This window comes from Lytechinus variegatus, chromosome 4 (genome assembly GCF_018143015.1).
Source record: "Lytechinus variegatus isolate NC3 chromosome 4, Lvar_3.0, whole genome shotgun sequence".
Classification (NCBI taxonomy): Eukaryota; Metazoa; Echinodermata; class Echinoidea; order Temnopleuroida; family Toxopneustidae; genus Lytechinus; species Lytechinus variegatus.
In genome coordinates, this window is record NC_054743.1 from 35,123,077 (window position 1) to 35,144,691 (window position 21,615).

A 21,615-nucleotide genomic window follows, 5' to 3' on the forward strand; every position below is an offset into this window, starting at 1 on the left:
AGACTGCAAGACTACCTTAAAGGGAACAAGAGGGAAAGGGAAAGTTCACCCTGAAAAAAAAGTTTGGTTTAAAAATACCAGAAACAATGATGAAAAATATTGGTGACGTTTGGGGAAAAAATCCATCAAAGATTAAGAAAGTTTAAGTTATCAATTGTGACGTCATAAACGAACAGGTGCCCCAAATCATGCAGGTAAGTAATTAAAATGCATAAATTTTTTTTCTTTCACGGTTCATGATGAGTAAATATAAATCTTTCAGGAGCGGGTGTGAAATAATTTGCCTGTTTGTGTACTAAAGGTACAATCAAAACATTGTCATTTTTTTTTAGAAAATGATATTCCATTGATTTTTTTTACTCCACAATATTATGTCCCTTAACGTCACAAATCAAAATATCAATATACACTCTAAAAACAAATCAGTCAAAAATGACTGGTTAATAGGGTCAGCTGGGTACAACTGTTAATCTAGTCATATTTGATTATTTTCTAGTCATAATTTACTAGAAAAGAGTTATTTCTGACTAGAAGATATATAAGTCATAAATGTGAATATCAGTGATTGCCATATCAGTTGCTCCCAGCTGACTACTGGTCTAGTCAATTTGACTGATTTGTTTTAAGAGTGAACTAATGACATTTTCAATCTTTTTATGGATTGTCCTCTACCAATATTTGTTCTGCTATATAATAAACTTTTTGTCAGGGTGAACTTCCCCTTTAAGAAGTTTGGAATTCGTCTGTTTTGAATGAGAAAAAAATATTTGACGTTCATAGTTTGACACTAATCTAATGATGATAATTAATTTTCATCTGTTCACGTTGTATTCAGTTATTATTCAGCATTCATAAATTCAGATTTATATCAGCTAGTTTTCGAGGAAAATGTTCTCGAGCTGAATTCCCCCATGCAAATTTGGAGATTTGTTTAATAACGCCACCTACGGCGTATATTGAAAACAGGTTATGTTGGAACCAGAAGCATTGGCAGGAACTATTTCAGCGAATATTTAAACTTTTTTATTCAATGAAACATCGACTGAGATTGTAATTGTGATTGTAATATGTATTCATATCTAACTAAAAAAAGCATCAAAACTTATGCTCTTATAAGTCAGTCTATTCTGTTAAACTGATTTTATTTAATTCGTCAGGCCTTCATTAATTTGAAATATATCGCTTCTCCGGTCTTATACGATTTAAAACACACTTAACAGTGACAACAGCAAACTGGATAACGGTAGCCCAAAACACCAAATAGAAAACCTAGACTTTTTTGTAGGATGACAACTGAGTAAAGCAATTAATCAATGTCAAAGACGCCAGTTCGACTACAACATATGTAAGAAAATACTGTCCACATTAGCACATGGTATCAAGACAAAGTTCTTAGCCAAGTATAACCGGTTCGTACTCGAAACGTCTGTAGTGACATGCACCTTTCAAGAAAATTTAAAAGCCTTTATTCATCTCATTTTCATTGCCGTCATATCCTCGATCAATGTCTTTAACGTCAATCGGATAGTTTGGCGAGGGTGACATCGCGGGACGTGACACGTGATTATGCACCATGGTATTGTGCACCATAATATTATGGTGCATTTCCACCAAGATGGAAATGCGGGAACTTGGGGTATTCGATCTTATTCTCGATGTCACACTTAAAATCGTCATCAATCTTCTCGGAAATGTCACAGTTGATTGCTTCTAACTTCTTATTGAAGCACAGGTCGATCTCGTAGATATACTGCTTGTTCTCCTTTTCCTGTTACCATGGAAATGAATGAAAAACAAACGAAAGATTGAATAAGACGCTATTTAATTCTAAGAAAATACCTTCTCCAGTCATCGGTGCCACTACCCAGACAAACATGGATTATGGAGACGAGCCTCCGAAAAACCAGTTGTGTAAAATGTTCACAAGCTGACATGAAACTTTGCAACAAAAAGATAAACATATTGAAAGACTGCAATAAAATACAAGCATAAAATCACAAGAACAACAATAGGATAAAAGGAAGAAGAAATCATAATAGAGAACAAAAGAAAGGAAGGAGGTGAATGAATAAACAGAGAAACAAATAATTAGATAAACAAATAAGAAATAAACAAATTCAATCAACATGGCAAAGCGGATCTCAGATAGGTACGTGTGTGTACCGTGATAAAAGAAATAAAAAAAATCAAGGAAAAATATATGTCATGAACACATAATTTTTATATATGACCTAAAAGAGTATGTTCTCCAACATAATTTGATACCATATTTATGTGGTATGTGCTAACGCTTGGATGACCGGGAGGTATAAGGCATTCTTTGCAGTTACGTAACTTTGGGTTGCGCCAAAATTAAGGCATGCATCTGCAATGAATGAATCCAGACGTCAATCATACGTCAAAATCCTACAAGGGTTGTATCAAAATCAACTTCAAAATACCTTTTCAGTAATTTACATTATAAGTCTTTAATGAACACATTTTAGTATCGATTCTCAACTTAATATCATTGGAAATGGACTAGCAAATATGTTCACTAACTCGTGAAGGAGTTTGACCTCATTTTGCGTCAGAATCATTCATTGCAGTCATGACTAACTTTGGCGCAAGTCAAAATTTACATCAGAGCAAAGAATACCTTCTGATTATCAAAGCATGAAGACATACTAATAAATTATGGACCAAATTATTTGGAAGAAGATACTTTTTGGAAGGGAGAAAGAAATTAATAAAGAGAAAAAAACCCAAAGAAATAAAGAGAAAGAGAGATAAAAAAGAAAGAAAGATAGATAGATAGATAGATGGATGGATGGATGGATAGATAGATAGAAAGAAAGAAAGTAGAAAGAAAGATAAGAAAGAAAGAAAAAAAAGACAAGAAAAAGAAAAAAACAAGCAAAAAAAAAAGAGAAAAAAATGTGAAGAAACAAGCAAACATGAAAATTTGAAAATTTGGATGGGTAACTTCCTAAACTGTGTGTTTGTATTGTATTTGTTTTGATATTTAACAATAATGCCAATCAGTATTGAATAAAAAGTTCGATTGCACTTGTTTATTAAAGAGTGAATGTCCATTCCTTTCTTCTGATCAATGAGGCGGTAGACCTTTATTAGATTTATCATAATTGTTGGCATATCAACCACGAGATGGCGCTATGGAATAAATGTCTTTAACGTTGTAGAGGTACCGTGGCCGAGTGGTCTAAGCCGCCTGGCTATACATGGAAAGTCCGGTGTTCGATCCCTTGCAGCGGCACCTATGCCCGTGAGCAAAGCATTAATGTACAAAGCTCGTTTATCTTGCTTTCAAATAAATGGAAATGCTATATATAGTAACCTGGGGCCCGTTTCTCAACACCGTCATAAGTCTAACTTCTTGACTAAATCGGAGATAGTGAGCTACTTGTCCGCTAACCGTTTCACGAAGCCCTCTTTACCAAGATCGGGTACAACAACCTCACTAAATATTTATGACACCTCCGAACCTGTCATAACTTCTTTCTTAATGACGTAGTGGCATCACGTGGGTAGACTATGACATGCAAAATTGCCGAGAAATTTAAAAATTATAATCTTACGTAATCAATCATAGAGGTTGAAATTACATCCCAAAATAAGTGGGATAATGCATTCAATGATCATTGTAATACAAAGTAACTATGAAAACTGTTGGTACAACGCCACAAAACCATTCATTTTGAAATAGTAAAATAATTTAATCGATAGAAATTCTACCACGTCAGGCCATCCATAATTGGACTTGTATTTGTCGTTTTCAGACCCTATTGACATTTGGATAAATTCTAATCTTTAATTTATGCATAGAATTTGTCAAATCGTAAGATCAGTATCAAAGATTTATAAAAAAAAATAATGTTAAACTATGTTTCGATGATGGTTGGAATCGTAAAACATTGTATAATTATCATAATTTTACAAATAAAACCGTTATGGTTTACTTTCGTAAACTATTAAAATTGGATATCCCGGGGGTACCCATCTCAACATCCACATGTGATTTTTTTTAGTCATAAATTATTCATAATTCAATTTTTCAGCAATTGAATGCCCCAGTCTTAATGGTCTAAGTATGTATGATGCATAATTTACCTGTGCTATTATTTTCAAAAGATGTAATTCCCAATTCATCACAATATTTGCAATTTTGTCATAATTTTTCTTTTTGAAAATTATGCTATTTTGTGACTAAGGCTACGTCTCGTCTGCTCTTTTTACCGATAGTATCGATATCAAGGTATTTTAGTTAGGAAGCCTTTCGTGAAACAGGTTTAGTAAGATTGGAACTAACTCCGTGGTTTGTGGATAAAGATAAGACTAACTTGTCCAAGTGTTGAGAAACGGCCCCAGGTGTGCCCTTGTTTAAAAAAAAGTTGTATCGATCAATTTATTCTTGAGGAGTCAGTTCTGGTATGGAGCTATAGCTCTACGGTTATATGGCGCATATCATTCACCTGTGAAAACCTGCGCCTAATTCAATCGTGCTTATAACTTATGATTAATTTTGTGAAATGACCCCCTGCATACATCAATATTATTCATACTGAAAAAAGACAAAATAAATGATATACATACATAGCACTTGATGTTAGGGTTCTTGTTGATGTACTTCTTGATAGCTGACTTGAAATCGTTATACATATACTTGGGAGTGACGGACGGATCCACGGGATTATCGCCATTGTGGAGGATTCTTTGCGCAAAGAAAATGGGAAAAAATCAGGTGGAAATATTCAGTCAGGTCAGGAAATTTCACCTTTCCATTTAATATAATAGTAAACTTGTCAAATAGCATTTTAATACCGTGATGTATATATCAGATAAATCGTTTCAATTAGCATTTTCCTCTGCCGTAACAGTTGTGCAAATTTTAAATCTAATTAATTAATAAATTAATTAATTAATAAATTAATTATTAATTAATCAATTATTTTTTGCTTATTTATTGATTTATTTATTCATATATTTAGTTAGTTATTAGTTTATTTATTTATTTATTAATTAATCAATTCATTCATTCATTTATTTGTTTATGTATCATTCATTCAATTATTTATTTATCTATTTATTTATCAATCTACTTATTTATTCATTCATTCATTCATTCATTTATTTATTTATCTATTTATTTATTTATTCATTCATTCATTTATTAATTCATTTATCTATTCATTCATTTGCATTTTAAAAACATTCATATGTGCAATTTACAAAATCAATTTCAATACATAAAATGAAAAAGATCAAACAATGCAATTTTAAGCAGCAGTCTACTGAGTGTATCGGTTGGAGAGCAGGGAAGAGGCGAGCAAAACTTTGAGTTAAAAATAAAAAAAAATCACGATAACCTGATGGTCCCTGCGTCCAACCAACCGATGTATTCTTCGAGCGCCAACTCATATTTGACACTTTAACTAAAACTATGTTTTGGATGAAGACTACACTGTAAAAAATGCGGTGTTAAAACTGACACCAATTGGTGTTAATAGAGGACCACACCCTGAGGTGTTAAAATTACACACTATAGAGATTAAACATAACACCAAAGAGTGTAAATGTAACAACAAACCTGTTGTAATAACACCTATAGGTGTAAAACTAACACCACCAATTTAACACCGGTGTAAAATAACTGGTGTGGTCCTCTATGTACACCGGTTAACACCACAGTTTTTGCTGTGTATATACTCAAAAGTCTCTTTTGATCCAGCCACAGTATACATAGTGAATCTATAGTCTCACTAATTCAGTCGCTATATATACATTATGCACTAGGCCTATGCGAAATTGCAAAAACCAAAGAGCCTGTGCCTGCAGACTAAAACCAATGCACCGGGAATACTGGTTAAGATGACAATTACAAGACAGGGGCCGCGAAATCGGGGGGAGAGGGAGAAGGGGCTTCAGCCCCCCACTTTTTTTCAAAACCGTGTACAAAAACGAAAAAAATGACCATATGATTGTGATTTTTTTGCATGGTCAGCCCCCCCCCACACACACATTTTTGGCTCAGCCCCCCCACTTTGAAAACCATTCCGCGGCCCTGAAAGATAAACCAAAACTTGAATATTACCCTTTAACAGGAAATTAGATACCCATGGCATCATCATATTACCGAATTCAAAACGACACTTGCTCAAAAAAAAAAAAAATGTATCTTAAATACGTCCTTAAAAGCAGAACTATAGGTTACTCCTAATATGTGATTAAGCAAAATCATTCAACAAGGCATGGCGTTACTTACTCTTTTATTTTGTACTTGTCGGAGAGCTCTAACGTGTTTTTGAAGTACTTTATCATGGTGTCGAACTTTTCTATATCGTTAACACACTTTCCATATTTCTCATAGTTCTTTTTCCTGTAATGAGAGATAAAGAGGGAGGAGAGAGAGAGAGAGAGAGAGAGGGAGAGAGCGACAGAAGGGGAGCAATAAATATAAACAACCCTTTTAAATTGTATATTTTCAAAACTTTCACAGATCAGGAGATCCTTCAATAAAGTAAAAATGAAATAAATCTGCTGATAAATCAGCTCAGTCGCTTCGATCCCTCGAATGTAGGTATTCTATTTACTCTTAAACTCTTTCGTTGTTACCTTCGATATTTTGTATAGCCTCCTTTTAAACTGTCTTCCGTCTCTCCTTTATACTATAGTTTTGTAATATACGTATTGAAACTAAGTTACGGGGGCTTGCCTCCCATACAAGCTTCCCTTTTCTTGGCAAGCCCCTCCGTTCTGTTTTATATAGTTATTATAGTCAAAGTTACTTTAGTTTGAATTAATTCTCATTGTTTATACCTTATTTCGATTGATGTTGTACTTTGAATTTGACTATGTATTGTTTGATTTTGTTGTGCTTTGTGAACGGAAAATGAATAAAATCTAAAATCTAAATCTTAAACATATTCTCGCTCCCTATAGGAAAATTCCTGCACATGCCAAAAACATAATATGGTTTGATCGATCATAACAAATGGGTTATATAATTCTTACTCGATATCACCATACACCTACAATTTTTATTTCATTTTGGAAAAAATAATATATATAAACGTAGTAATATAATTTATTTACCAGTATTTGATGTTGTTTCCTCCGCGTTTGTATGTAGGCCATTTCTTGTTCAACTGCTGGCGTATTTCCTATTATGGAATAGACAGGTGAAAATATTGTAAGAAATTTAAATGGCAATTTAATTACAGACAGATTTGACTTTCCCTCCCTCATACATAATTATATTTGAGCATATAACCACGATATCGTCATTGTTACTTGCAGTAGATCCATGCAAAACATAAGGACACCGGGGGGGGGGGGCACTTACATTGACGAGTGGATACCATGCGCGACCAAAAAACACGTAAAAGGATGTCTTTTTTAAGATAGGGCACGTTACGTACGTAACGTGATAAGGGTGTCAAAAACACAAAAATAATAAAAAAGGGTATCTATTTCGCTAGGAAAATTACGTGTTTAGGGTCGAATTTGCGGGCATGATAAAACAATGTTTTATAAAGGATGTCATTTTTGACACTTCGTGTTTAGAGTCCGATTTCCGCGAGGTGTTGAAGGTGGGGTCGTACTAAACCAAATAAGGTAAAGCCGACGACCGAAGGACCCGTAACAATAAAACATTCCTGTACTTGTTTAGGGGTTCATTTCAGGGAATATTTGCCAAGAGTATCGTTTTGTTTCCAATACTTGTTAAGGGTAGGGTTTCACACGCCAATACTTGTTAAGGGGTGCATTTTCAGAATATGGAAATTACGTGTTTAGGGTGCTTTTCGAGACCCCATCCACTCATGAATGGAAGTGCCCCCCTCCCCGGAAGGACACCTAGTTCAACATACGCATCTATTACACTCATCCCATACATTATCACCAGCGTCCATCAAACACTGCGTCCAAACCATTGGCATTCTTATGTTTTGATAAAATCAGTTGAAAAAGGCATGTACAGGCTTGATTAAAGTTCTCATTGCTTGCCCATTTCTTTCTACACTCTTACTGATAATGGCCCGTATTTTGAAGTCGGGTTTAACTTAGACTGTGGTCTAACTCTGCTAAAATTATTGGAAGCCAAAATGTCAGAATTTTGTTTCCATTGTATCTTTCTTATGCTCACTGTGTTTTTTGTTTCTAAGTCTTGAATGGAGAAGACACTATCTTATGCAGCCTTCCCATAGGCAGTCAAGAATGATTTGAGAGCCACATGAGCCGATACATTGATCTTTAACATTAGAGATGAATGTTACATGTTGCTTTCCATAGTTTAACCACACTCTTAAAACCAAAGTATAAATCAAAACCGACTTCATTGTGTCTAGTTCATGCCTCATATACTCTCCGCATTCATAGTCATGGAATATGACGGGTCAGTAGTAGAGTGCCCGCATCAAGAACGGGAGGTCGTCGGTTCGATCCCGGCCGAGTCATAATGTACCATGTTATATTCTTAACAATATTCCTATAGAACTTACATTGAGATCATCACCGTTGAATTCAGGGCCCTCGCAATTTATTAGCTTGTTTTCATGGTTTTCATCAATGTTCTTGTAGGCCCTGAGAAAAATATTGACAAATATAAAAAAAAAAACAACAACAGTGAAATAGATATAGGGATGCATGAATATAAACAGAGAGAATGATTGATAGCTAAAAGAAAACTAGTGAGATGGGCAGATAAAATTGACTGATTGATAGATAGATAAGAGATACAGACAGAAAGATACGGGGAGAAGGAGAGGGGACATAAATATACAGAGAAGCCGTCATTCTGAAGGTTCGTAATTCTAAACATTCGTCATTCTGAAGGTTTGTCATTTTGAAGGTTTGTCATTCTGAAGGTTTGTCATTTTGAAGGTTCATTCCTCTGAAAGTTCGTCATTCTGAAAGTTCGTCATTCTGAAGGCTTGTCATTCTAAAGTTTCGTCATTCTGAAGGTTCGTCATTCTGAAAGTTCGTCATTCTGAAGGCTTGTCTTTCTAAAGGTTCGTCATTCTGAAGGTTTGTCATTCTGAAGGTTTGTCATTTTGAAGGTTTGTCACTCTGAAGGTTGGCCCTTTGAAGGTTTGTCTTCCAGAAGGTTCATCATTTCGAATGTTTGTCATTTGAACCGTTCGTCATTCTGAAGGTTTTTCTTTCTGAAGGTTTTTCATTCTGAAGGTTTGTCTTTCTGAAAATTCGTTACTTTGAAGGTTTGTCATCCAGATGACTCGTCATTGTGGAAATTCGTCATTCTGAAGGTATGTCATTCTAAAGGTTCGTCATTCTAAAGGTTTGCGCTCGTCATTCTAAAGGTCTAAATTATGCTGCATATACTGTAAAGCGCTTAAAGAATTCTGACAAGTTACATTAATTATTAAGCGCCATATAAGCAAGTATAATTATTAATTATCATTTGTCATTCTGAAGGTTCGTCATTCTAAAGTTTCGTCATTCTGAAGGTTTGTCATTCTTAACAATGAAGAACATTAGAAGGACATACATTCAAAATGATGTACCTTCAGAATGACAAACATTTAGAATGATGAACATTCAGAATAACGAACCTTTTAGATGACAAACCTTCATGATGACGAACCTTCAGAATGACGAAATTCCACAATGACGAGTCATCTGGATGACAAACCTTCAAAATAACGAACTTTCAGAATGACAAACCTTCAGAATGAAAAACCTTCAGAAATACTAACCTTCAGAATGACGACCCTTCAGAATGACGAACCTTCAGAATGACGAAATTCCAGAATGACGAACCTTCAGAATGACAAAATTCCAGAATGACGAACCTTCTGGATAACAAACTTTCATAATGACGAACTGTTAGAATGACAAACCTTCAGAATGACATACATTCAGAATGACAACCTTCAGAATGACGAATGTTAGAATAATTAAACTTTGGAATGATAAACCTTCAGAATGACGAACGTTTAGAATGACGAATCTTCAGAATGTCGATTCTACAGAAAAATGAACGTTCAGAACGACAAACCCTCAGAATGACCTATCTCCAGAATGGCGAATCTTCAGAATGACGAAATTCCGAATGACGAACCTTCTCGATGACAAACCTTCAGAAAGATAATACAATCTGAAGGTTTGTCATTCTGGAGGTTCGTCATTCTGAAAGTTCGTCATTCTAAAGTTAAGTCATTCTAACACTCTAAAAAGTGAAGTGCTAATTCAGCTCTTAAAGAGCGAGTATAGTGACTGCACTTCGGAGTGCTGATTTGTCTCGTTCAAATTTGAACTAGACAAATCAGCACTCCGAAGTGCAGTCACTATACACGCTCTTTAAGAGCTAAATTAGCACTTCATTTTTTAGAGTGAAAGTTTAGTCATTCTGAAGGTTTGCAGTTCAGAAGGTTAATCAGTCTGAAGGTTCGTCAATTTAATGGTTTGACGTTATGAAGGTACGTCCAGATTCATCTTAAACAAAAAATGTTCAAAATTGTCACATTATCGTCATTCTTCAGATTCGTCATTCGAAATTATCATCGGTCAAGAGGCTCGTCATTCTTGCGATTCACCATTTGAAAAGTTCATTGGTCAAGGGACTTAGCATTCTTTAGAGTCTTCATTCGTAATGCTCATAGGTCAAAAGGCTCCTCATTCAGATTTCTTGAGTTTTTGTTTGATATTTTTTTTCTGGTGCGTTAGATTCGACCTGGGGCCCGTTGCATAAAACTTTTTACCTGAGAAAACTCAGGTTGTTTTTACCGGAGTTTTTGGCCTGTGGTAAAGTCAATGGCAGAAATCAGAGTAACCTTAGTTTTCAGCTTTTACCAGAGTTTTCTCAGGTTAAAAGTTTTATGCAACAGGCCCCTAGAATGGCGTGAGTTGTTACAGTAACTCAGATTCGAAATCATCTTGACTATAGGTGAATAGTATGTCATCAGTTGAAAAAAACACACTTAAAAATAATTCCCGTAACAAAGGAATGTCCTTTAGCAGTTAGAGGGGCAGGGTGGGGTGAAAGCAAACGCGGAGTGGAAGTAAATTGGTAAAATGGTGGATGTGACTAGACGGTTTTTAATACTCACAACAGAGATTTGATTGTCCACTCTTTCCTGGCTAATATGTTGATCCTACATTCCTCCTAAAGAAATGGATTCAGAAAAAGTAGAATCAAAGCTCATGAACTTATCAAGTCTGTTTGGATGCTGTCACTAATTCATATTGGTTTTATACCATAATACCAGTATTCCTTCCACACTCTCCGAGTATTTTTGTGTGAAAGCTCGTTTGATTCCTATCTTATTCTAAGAAGTCTAGATTTTCGTTTGCCCCTCATTAAAATGGTGGTCTAACAAGTGCTTTAACGATTCATTAACCTTTCAAATGGCCCATCTTTAAAATAAATAGAAATAAGTCATACTTTCATAAACAATAATAATATGAGAATATTTGTCATTGAACTGTATTTGTACTGGGTATGTCCAAATTTGCCTTTATATCTGTACTTCTGTTTAAACCTTACAAATAGTCAATGATTTTAAATATTGCTTACAAAGTTTTAGAAAGAGCCTGTTTGTCTGGACAAACAGCTCGTTCAGACACACACCTTTAAATTTTGTTTTCCTCTCCCCTCATAAATTTCTCTTTTCCTTTCTCTTCATCTTTGATCTATCCTCTTAACCCTTCTACTCTTTGTCTTCTTCTTTTTCTTCTTCTACTTCTTTCGTCTTCTTCCTTTTCTTCTTCTTAATCCTCTTCTCCCTTCTCTATATGTTTTGGTATGTCTTTCTCTCCCTATTCTAACATTTCTTGTTCATTAGGTAGTTATCATGTTTCACTTTTAGGACTCACATCCATAAATTTCAACTTGAAAAAAAAAAACACTTTCCCTATATTTACACTACAAATTGCAATTTCAAATTGTTCTTATTCCTTTACGTATTCAAACGTTTATACATGATGTAAGGAGGGGGTGGATGAATAGATTATGAAAATTCATAATTACCTTTTTACAGTAGGATGGAGCCCACTGATATTCTAGAATCAACTTGTCGTAAGGAGATTCTTCCCTGTTACGGGAGAGAAGTAGAATCACCAGAAAAAAAAATATTCAAGAAAGGATAAAGATGGAGGAACGTGCCTTTTCATATAATAATAATATAGGATATTTATATTGCGCACATTTCCACCTTGTTAGGTGCTCAAGGCGCTCCTATATTACCCGGCTAAGCTAGGCGTTCATGGCGCACACAGCTTCTTAAGGAATTACTTCCTACCGGTACCCATTTACCTCACCTGGGTCGAGTGCAGCACATCGTGGATTAGTTTCTTGCTGAAGGAAATTACGCCATGGCTGGGATTCGAACCCACGACCCTCTGTTTCAAAGTCCGAAGACTAATCCACTGGGCCACAACGCTCCATATAAATGACATAAATTCTAGCAAAGGAAATAATAAATTCAAAATTTATGAATGATTTTTTAAAATGTATTTTATTGATATTGTTTTCGAAATAAAGAAAAGAAAAGTGAAATATGCATCACAATCATTTTGCCAGAATACCGTATGTTACATAGCGATTCTTACAAAAATTACATAATTAATACCGAATGTTCTACGCCCTCATTTTATTTAATCAATGAAATTAGAATGAAATTGGCTAAAGAAATAAAAGCGATTCATCTTTTACCAGACTTGTCGGAAGAGCTCCTGAAATGAAATGCCTTCACCGACATCGAGGTAGGATACCGCGACAAGAAGAAGCAAAAGAGAGAAGCGCGCCATTTCGTTAAACCGAATCTCCAAAAAGTTTCTCTCCGATACTAAACTAAACGATGCCCGCTAATGTCGTCTGCTCCTGTCGTCCGTCTGGGCTGAATGGTGACGAGGTCATTGGAATGTCCTATTTATCTGAGTGGTGAGAAGAAATATGAGGGTATTAATCCATCTTTTAGATGACCATTAACATGACAAGTTAGACGTCGATGGTTGTAGGCCTAGATAATATCTGTGATGTATCACCATATCACGAAATAAGAACACACAATATCGGATAAGAAAGATATGGGTGAAAAGAAAAAAATAAAGAGACGTTATATGGAGAGGAGGAAGGAGACGAGGAAAGAGAGAGGGAAAATAGAGAGGGGGGGGGGAGGAGAAGGAGAAAAGGAAGAAGAAGAAGAAGAGGGGAAGGAGAACACATAAAAAGGAGATGAGAAAGGAATTTAAAAAATATTGTGTTAAAATATCCGATTTTACAATAAGAAAGTTACGATTCAGAAGTATTTGGTACAGCAAAATCGTAAAATATCATACTTAAGCTTTTCGACATGCATTCATCGGAGTATTTTTTTGCTCATATTGTTTTGCTCAAGCGTTTTAGTCATTCATGCGATTTTACTCCGATGAGTGCATGTCGAAAAGCTTCAGTATGTCCGTTTTTAAAATTAAGATATTCAAACTTTCGCAAACTTTAGCCAAACATGTATGCAGATCCTGGTCAGTGCATGAAGAACCAATAACGTCACCCACCTACTATTTATGACATATCTTTTGCTTTCTGATTCTGGGATATTTTTCCTCATTTATCATGAAACATGGAAAAAAGGTTAAGCGCCCTCTATTTGACATCACTTCTTGCTTTCATTCGTTCATTAGGATAGGCGTTGTGGCGTGCTCCTGCAATCAAAGTGACATTGGGGGAAGAAATGACGCAGAGATTCGAAGGACGTGCCCCCGTGCTTTGGTCTCGTCTTTTGGATGGTAACGTTATTCGTTCGGAGCGGTCACACGTACGTAAATAATAAAATATAATTGATAGACCGAGACAAGTGAATGTCAAATGAAACACCAATTAATTGATCCATGAACACGTGGAACTAACATTGTTTAATACTATAACGAGCTCGAGGTTATGTTTTAGTAAAGTTGGTCCATATATTATCGAATCTGTAATGAAATATTGTATAATCAGGGTTCCCACAGAAATTTGAAAACAGAATTCCATGACTTTTCCATGAACTTTTCATGACTAAATTGTTGCTTTCCAATTCAGGCGCGTAGCCAGGGGGGGGGCGGTGGGGGCGGTCGCCCCCCCAAACGTCCCCAAAAAGAAAAAAAAAGAAGGGAAAAAAGAGAGGAGAAAAGAAAAAGGGAAGGGAGGAAAGGGGAGAAAGGTAGCTTTGTGTTTTTTTTCTTTTTATTCTTTTTTTTTTCTTAAAAGAGAAACTCCATCACTCTTGCTCTAAATTTATATATGAATTTTTCTTCCGCGCTGCGCGCGGTTAAATGACAATATTGCAATTCTCCATTGTTTCCCCCACCCTTTCTCTAACCCTGTTTTTCCACCTCAGGTATATGTGTTTCTTACCGGTTAAAGTTCAAATGTATCCATTAGGGCATGGAATTAGAGTAAGGCTACGCCAAAGTATATGAAGTTATCTTTTTTTTAAATTGATCGCGCAACTTCTGGTCGGGTCGGCTCCGGGCGGGTAAAATTTTATATCAATTTCCACCTCCATAAAGTCAACTTCTCCTGCTTTTCAGCTCATTACCAAACAATCATAATTCTGGGGCAAACAGGTTCCTAAAATTCGCGTCGTATTAAATAAAGAAGTACAATATTTTTTTTTCCCAATTCTATTAAACTTCATGTCATTTCCCTTCACATTCATCTCCTGCCCTGTTTTGCGCCCTCAGTTTGAAATGTTGAATGACACTTAATTTTCTTTATTATTCAAAATGAAGCACTTCAGGATAAGTCAAAGAAATTAGGAATCCTCTTTTTTTTAAATTTAATTTCAATAAATCACAGAAGTTTCAACTTTCTGCGCACTATTTCCTCATAAAGAAGTTCAATAATCTTAGAAAATCATTTTAATTAGAGTCGATGGTGGTATTAGACGTATCTGCATTATTTTGATGAAACGTCCGCCCTTTGAAATGTCACAGTTTCATTGCTCTGCGCGGGGCTGAATATCTTTCTCCCGGCATATATACACTTCTTCTCCTCTGTTTTGCGAGTTAAAGATATGCACTGTCGCTAAATTGTTTGTAATCAAATCTGATCTTTCCAAGGGAAGTATTCAATATATCTTTGAGAAGACCCTTTAGTCGGGACCCTTTTCATGGCAAAAAAATGATAAAACGCTTTAGCTTCCGCGCTTCGCGCGAGGGTATTATTATTTTAATTTCCTCCAATGTATTCCTTTTTTGTGCGTTCACAATCACTTTTTGAAAACAAATTAAGGTTCATGAAAACAATGTTCAAAATCACAATGAGTCAACTGAATTGGAGCTGAAATAGGCACTAGAGACAAGAGAGACGGCTCCTTTTCATTTTAATTTATGTAACACCAAAAGCTTCGCGCTTCGCGCGGGAGGGGGAAACTCCCCCTCCCTGCACCCACCCCCTAGGGAGCGCGCTTTGCGCGCTCTTTAAGTGTTGGCACGCTTCGCGTGCATTTACCGCCCCCTCCAAAATGAAATCCTGGCTACGCGGTTGCTTTCCATGACTTGCTTTCTGGCACGGTTCCCAAAATCAGACACATTACGATGGCCTCCATAACCTCCCCTCACAGCCATCCATTCCACCCACTACCTTACTCATGACATGTATATCTACATGTATTATCATTGGTATATGGTCTGTTTCTGACCAGGATACAGTACCATTTTCATTTAATCCAACATCAAGATTCAAAATTGTCTTGAACACAAACTCATATAATTTTTTGGAATGACAGATTTCCATGAACTATTTCCAAATTTTCAGAGCATAGCATGCAGATCTTGTCACAAAAGTGAACTATACAATAGATGTAAATGTCAAATATTCCAGGCATATTGAAATTAGGATCCTGAATTCACCTTTGCTACAAAACTTCCACATAAAAGTCATTTCATTTCATGGTTTATTTATTTCCAGTAAAACAATCATACACATACTGCAGCAAAAAAGCTGAAATGTATGTATTTACACAGGTATAACAATTGCACATGACTGTATAGCGTAAACAGTAATGTAATAATGATAAAACTAATGGTACATAAAAAAAAATACAGTATACAATGAAAATATACACTTTATGAGTTATTAAGGAGGTTAATAAAATATGGTATAGCACTTTGTTTAAAACGGGGGTCCTGCATTTGTATTACATACTTTTGTTTATTGCTTAAATTCATGCCAACAGCGTTCCTTTCGGGAAACCATTTTTTACAATGTTGATTTTTGCTTATAGATATTGCAAAATCAGAGCATAATTATTCACGTCTATCTTTAAGTGTATCCAGTTTGAATCGTTTTAAAGCATCTTTATAAGTTGAATAACTCTGACCTAAGATAATTTTACAAACTCTTTTCTGAATTCTTTCTAGTTTCTGCACATGGTCTAAAGTCAAACTTCCAATAAACACAGGAACACAATATTCTAAAACAGGGCGGATGTATCCGAAATTTGTAGTTTATATTTTTTCACTAATCTAAACATATAAAGCTTTTTATTGCACTTTTTTAACATTTCATTATATGGAAGTCCCATTTTGAATTATGTTGGATGTAAACTCCTAAAATCTTTGAAGTATCAACATAAGGCATTTCTGATTCGCCGATATGCAAAGACTCACAAAAGGGTGCATTTTTCATAAATGTTATGTTCATTGCCATGCACTTACTAGGATTTAGTGTCATATGATTACTGTTTGTCCATTCTAATAAATCATCTAATATATTTTGTATATTGATAGTTTATGTAAGTTTCTGTTTTCAAATAACGTAAGATCGTCACCGTATTTGAAATGAGGCAACGATTGTTCTTGACAAGCATCATTAAAAATAATCAAAAATAAAATGGGTCCTAACTTTGTGCCTTGGAGAACCCCCGCGTAGGTGGTTACATATTCTGATAAATGATTCTGATATTTCACGCACTGAGATCTTTGTTCTAAAAAAACTAATGTTCCAGTCATGGAAAAAGTCATGGAATTTTCAAATTTCTGGGGAACCCTGAATTATGTGAAGATGAAACACTTTACATATGTCACACATGAACCAATTATTACAAAAGAGTGACATTTAAGTTTTACAATAAGGTGACATGAAAAAAAAGGCTAACAGAGACATCCTCATCCTAAAATTCTCAAGTGCTACATTTCAATCTACATTACAAAAAATGAGGCCATTTGTGATACAACTTTAGGACACCAGCTAAATTAACAAGTGTATTTCTCTATATGCTCCAAAAATAATGAGGATATCTTGAAAATTGGACATTTGATGCCTAGTTAGATATTTCATTAAACTTCATTTTCAAGTAACTTTTCCAGAGAGGAAACATTATCTGATGCTTGTGTAACTAAGAGATTTAGAACCTTTTGAATGTATTGTGTTCTGATAGCCATGCTGGTAGTGCTTGATCAGCTGTGACTTGGTATCTCAACTAATTGCCATGAATGTTGAGTAAAATTGTACAAATTTAACTTGAAATTAAAATTCTCTAAAACATCTAAGAACGCAAAACTGGTTACAAAATGTGACATATCAAAAATACATTTACTGATTGGCATCTTATATCGTTGCAAATAAGATGAAATTTTCTCTAGTCTGGTTGTCCAAATTTAATGTCAGGAGCAATCAATTTATCCATGGCCATGAGTATTTCGAGTGAAGAATGTGGATTGTGGCTGTGTTATACATGTATTCACAAAAACCTTTTTTTTTATTAAATGTTATGTCAACCTTGCTAGCCCTAACACTGAGTACCCCAGGAAACAAATCATTTAACAGTAGTACTGGCAACTAAGTTTATAGTGAAAGTGGAAATTACAGTGAAGGTCAGGATTGAGGTAATAAACAGTACAACCAGGGGAGTGTTTCATCAACATTTTTGTCCGACAAGTTGTCAGATCTGACATCTTTCTCTGACTCTGATTGGCTGTGAGGCACTGTTAATATGGTAACTGTCGGATAAAATGGGACTTGTCGGATAAAACGTCCGACAAGTCCTTTCATGAAACGCTCCCCCGGAACCATGGATCCTATGCAACTGCATGCTACCAACACTCTGGAGGCAAGGGACACCACATGCACCCTTTCAGCTTTCAACTGGAAACTATGTCCCAGGAGTTTTGTAGAATTTGGGATGTCACAAAACTGGGAAAATGGAAATTATGAACACCAATTATACTAGCAGAGTATGATTATTAAGTATGAGAAAACTTTGCGAGACACAACAAAACGGAAAGCTGCCATAGCCATGAGGTAAATGCAATTCCATGACTTTTTCATGACTTTTCACAAAATTTCCAAATTCCCTGACTTTCCAGGACCACAAATTTTTCCAGGATTTTCCATGACCGTGGGAACCCTGATAATTCACTCAATAAAAGACAAAAGAAACAGGAGTGAAGGATATCATCGACTGTCTCATTTACATGTCGCTGAAATGTGCATATCACTGTTTTATGAAAAATAAACGAAAATTTAAACTGTCATAACTTTTTAATCTTACATCCGATTTTGGTGAAATGTTCAGCATTATATGCAAGTCTGATTTTTTTTTATTGATCCAAATCAACATTTTTTCTGGGGTAAACTTGACCTTTAATCATAGTCCAACAAACTTCTACATCTTTCTCTCCCCTACCAATTTCTCACCCCACCCCTCCCCCCTCTATTATGGTTACACTTCGTAATTCCAAAGGTTCGTAATTCCGGAGGATCTTTATTCCGAAGGTTCGTAATTCCGAAAAATGTAAATTGCCTATTCCTCGATGCTCGTTAATCCAAAAACATGTTCCGAAGATTCGTTAGTCCAAAAATGAAATAAGGTTAGTTAATAATTTCGTTTTCGGACCAACGAACCATCGGAATTACGAACCTCACATCATTTTCGGACTAACGAACCTTCGGAATATCCGAACCTTCGGAATAACGAAGCTTCGGAATTACAAATGTATATGCGTCTATATGGTTCAATGCGTCCAACAAAAACGAAACCGAGAGTTAAAGATGATTTATCACTTAATTACAAATATAATAGACAAATGACCTACCATTGTAAAGCTTAGAATCTCCTCTTTCGTCTGAAATTACTTAGATTATTTCTCATTCATGCATGAGCGAGCAAAAAATTTGAATAGGGGATACCGAAAAGTCTCTTGGTGGGCTTTTTCTGGGTTTCAAAAAGAAAACCACATGTTCAAAAAGTTCAATATCTGCTCTTTAATTTGATACCTCAATTACGAAAATATACAGAAATAAGAAAGTTTTGGTTATTCGAAACGAGGCTTGATTTTCAATAATTTCATAAAATGGAGTGATTTTACAAGCTAGCGTTCAAACTCATTCGACACTCCGTTTTGTTACCGTGCGATATAGCTTCTATGTGGGAAAGCGGTAAAAACTCGTGTATTGGGAATACAAGCATTGTTTCGAGGGATCATAACTTTTTTTTTTACGTCTTGACCATTTCTGTGATTAAGGTATCAAATGAAAGAGCAGATAATGAACTTTTAGTCATGTGACTTTCTTTTTGAAATTTAGGTACCCCCCCCCGCCAAATGAGTTTCGGCATACTTTCTTCGAATTGTTTTGCTCACTCTTGTATGAATGAGGAATAATTCAGATGAAAAAGGAGATTCTAAGCTTTACATTGGTAGGTCATTTGTCTATTGTATTTATGATTAAGTTATGGTAAATCATCGCTAAATCTCGTTTTCGTTATTTGTGGGACGCACTCTATACAGTATATAGATGAATGGAACAATAATGATTTATATCCCCAATAACCATGCATGCTTTACAGCGAAATAAATTTATTAATGATATTTGTACAGGAAAGGATTCCAATTTAAGTCGCACATGAACATGATGTTTAGCTGATCTGCTATTGAGCCAGAGTAATAAAGCTGGATCATTATTTTTTAGAGCACCGAGGGATTTTTATCCTAACCATCATGAATAATGATATCATTATTAATCAATATCATTCATTAACATTTCATTATTAATATCAGTTATTCGTTTTCTCCTCCTCCTCCTCCTTCTCTTCTTCTTTTTTTTTGTTCCTCTTCCTCCTCCTTCTCTTCTTCTTCTTTCTCTTCTTCAATTCTTCTACTTCTCCTAATACTAAGAAATCAACACTATATACATTCTGATAATCATCATCATGATAAAAATCACATCCGCGCAATTAAATCTGCCCTGTAAACTCTATATATTCATGATATTAGATATCAGCTTTATTGCGCCCATATTTATAGGGTCAACCTGTTCAAACTCCTTAATTGTTTTAATTTCCATCCCCCTTAAGAAATCAACTCCTCTAAAAAAAAATTGAAGACTTTTTTGGGAGGCTTGTCTATTTTTATTAGGAAAGAAACGGGGTAAAATATGTGGTGAAGACCTTTTTTTGCTTGTCATTTTTTTGTTGGGGATGGGGTGGGAAACGACCCCAAAGTGGTGGTGAAAACTCTTTTTTATGGGAGGGGTTGTCAACATGTCAACATTTCATTCAGCTTTAACCCCCCCCCTTTTCAAAAAAAATATTACTTATATACATTTTACTTTTCTTGATACTTTTTGCTATTCTCCTCAGCTATTTCATGTTTTATACTTTCTTGGTAAACTCTGGTCTTAAAATGATATGATTAGAATAAAAACGATCAACTCTGCAAATAATAATAATAATGATAACAATAACAATGATGATAATAATAATAATTCAAGATTTGTATAGCGCACATATCTGTCAATGACACTCAAGGCGCACAGACAACTATTTATACAATACAGAAAATAAAATGAATAATTGAACAAATTGAGGAGAAGAAAACAAAATGCAATCAGTTAAGGTTGGTCTTTCAAAATTACAGTATTAACTATTAAAAACATTGTAGATTAGGGTTTTGTGGCATGACAGAAAAGAATAACCAGATCAACAAACAACAAATTATAGTAAAATCGCCCTCAAATCTCCCCAGCGTTCAAAGTTTGCAGCATAAATTTGGTAAGAATTCAACATTGATTGAGGAGGAAGGAAATGCCTGAGTCAGTGGTTTTCTTTCTTTCGAGTGAGCCTTTGCCCTCTAAAGCCTATAAAGACTATATTGATGCATTGAAAATATATGCGTTATTCCCCTCCTCCTGCATGACATCGAGATAAAACGCAAAGGGTTAACAAGCATGACAAGTGGAACGCCTCTGGCAGTCTCACCTGCATGCTTTACGCGATCGCGGCTGTGCTGACTTTGAAAACAGCTATTGAATAATTTTTCTCACAAAAAACATTGATTTAGATGTAATTTGAACATGATTTGTAAATTCATTTATGAATAATTGTAAATATTCATATTATTATGTGTCAGATAAATGTTGAATTTAATTAAATGAATTTAATGGGATAGTCAATTATTTGAAAGGGGGTGTGTGTCATTTTTTACCTTGGCCCGTTGGTTTAGTACTAAATTTTAAAACAACATAGCCATAATGACATTCATTTAATCATTTTCTGTCTTAAAAGTTATGAAAATGAAGTAAATGGTTATGCATTAGAATTTAGCCCTCTGTTCTCATAAGATTTTCTCTCTATTGAGTTTATGTGGCGTCTTAATATTTTTGTTCCAGTACTGTAA

At 35.1% G+C, this 21,615-nt stretch overlaps 1 protein-coding gene across 1 annotated transcript; it reads right to left on the reverse strand.

The window, feature by feature from the left end:
* Positions 1-752: 752 nt before the first annotated feature.
* LOC121413920 (ribonuclease-like storage protein) lies at positions 753-12,890 on the reverse strand. The gene is made up of 8 exons (XM_041606924.1): positions 12,671-12,890; positions 11,987-12,050; positions 11,067-11,122; positions 8,499-8,580; positions 7,093-7,160; positions 6,263-6,376; positions 4,594-4,711; positions 753-1,768 (listed from the first exon to the last, which is right to left on the reverse strand). Exons 1-8 carry the CDS (start codon positions 12,763-12,765, stop codon positions 1,595-1,597), a joined length of 771 nt encoding a protein of 256 aa, XP_041462858.1. The 5' UTR covers positions 12,766-12,890; the 3' UTR covers positions 753-1,594.
* Positions 12,891-21,615: the final 8,725 nt, after the last annotated feature.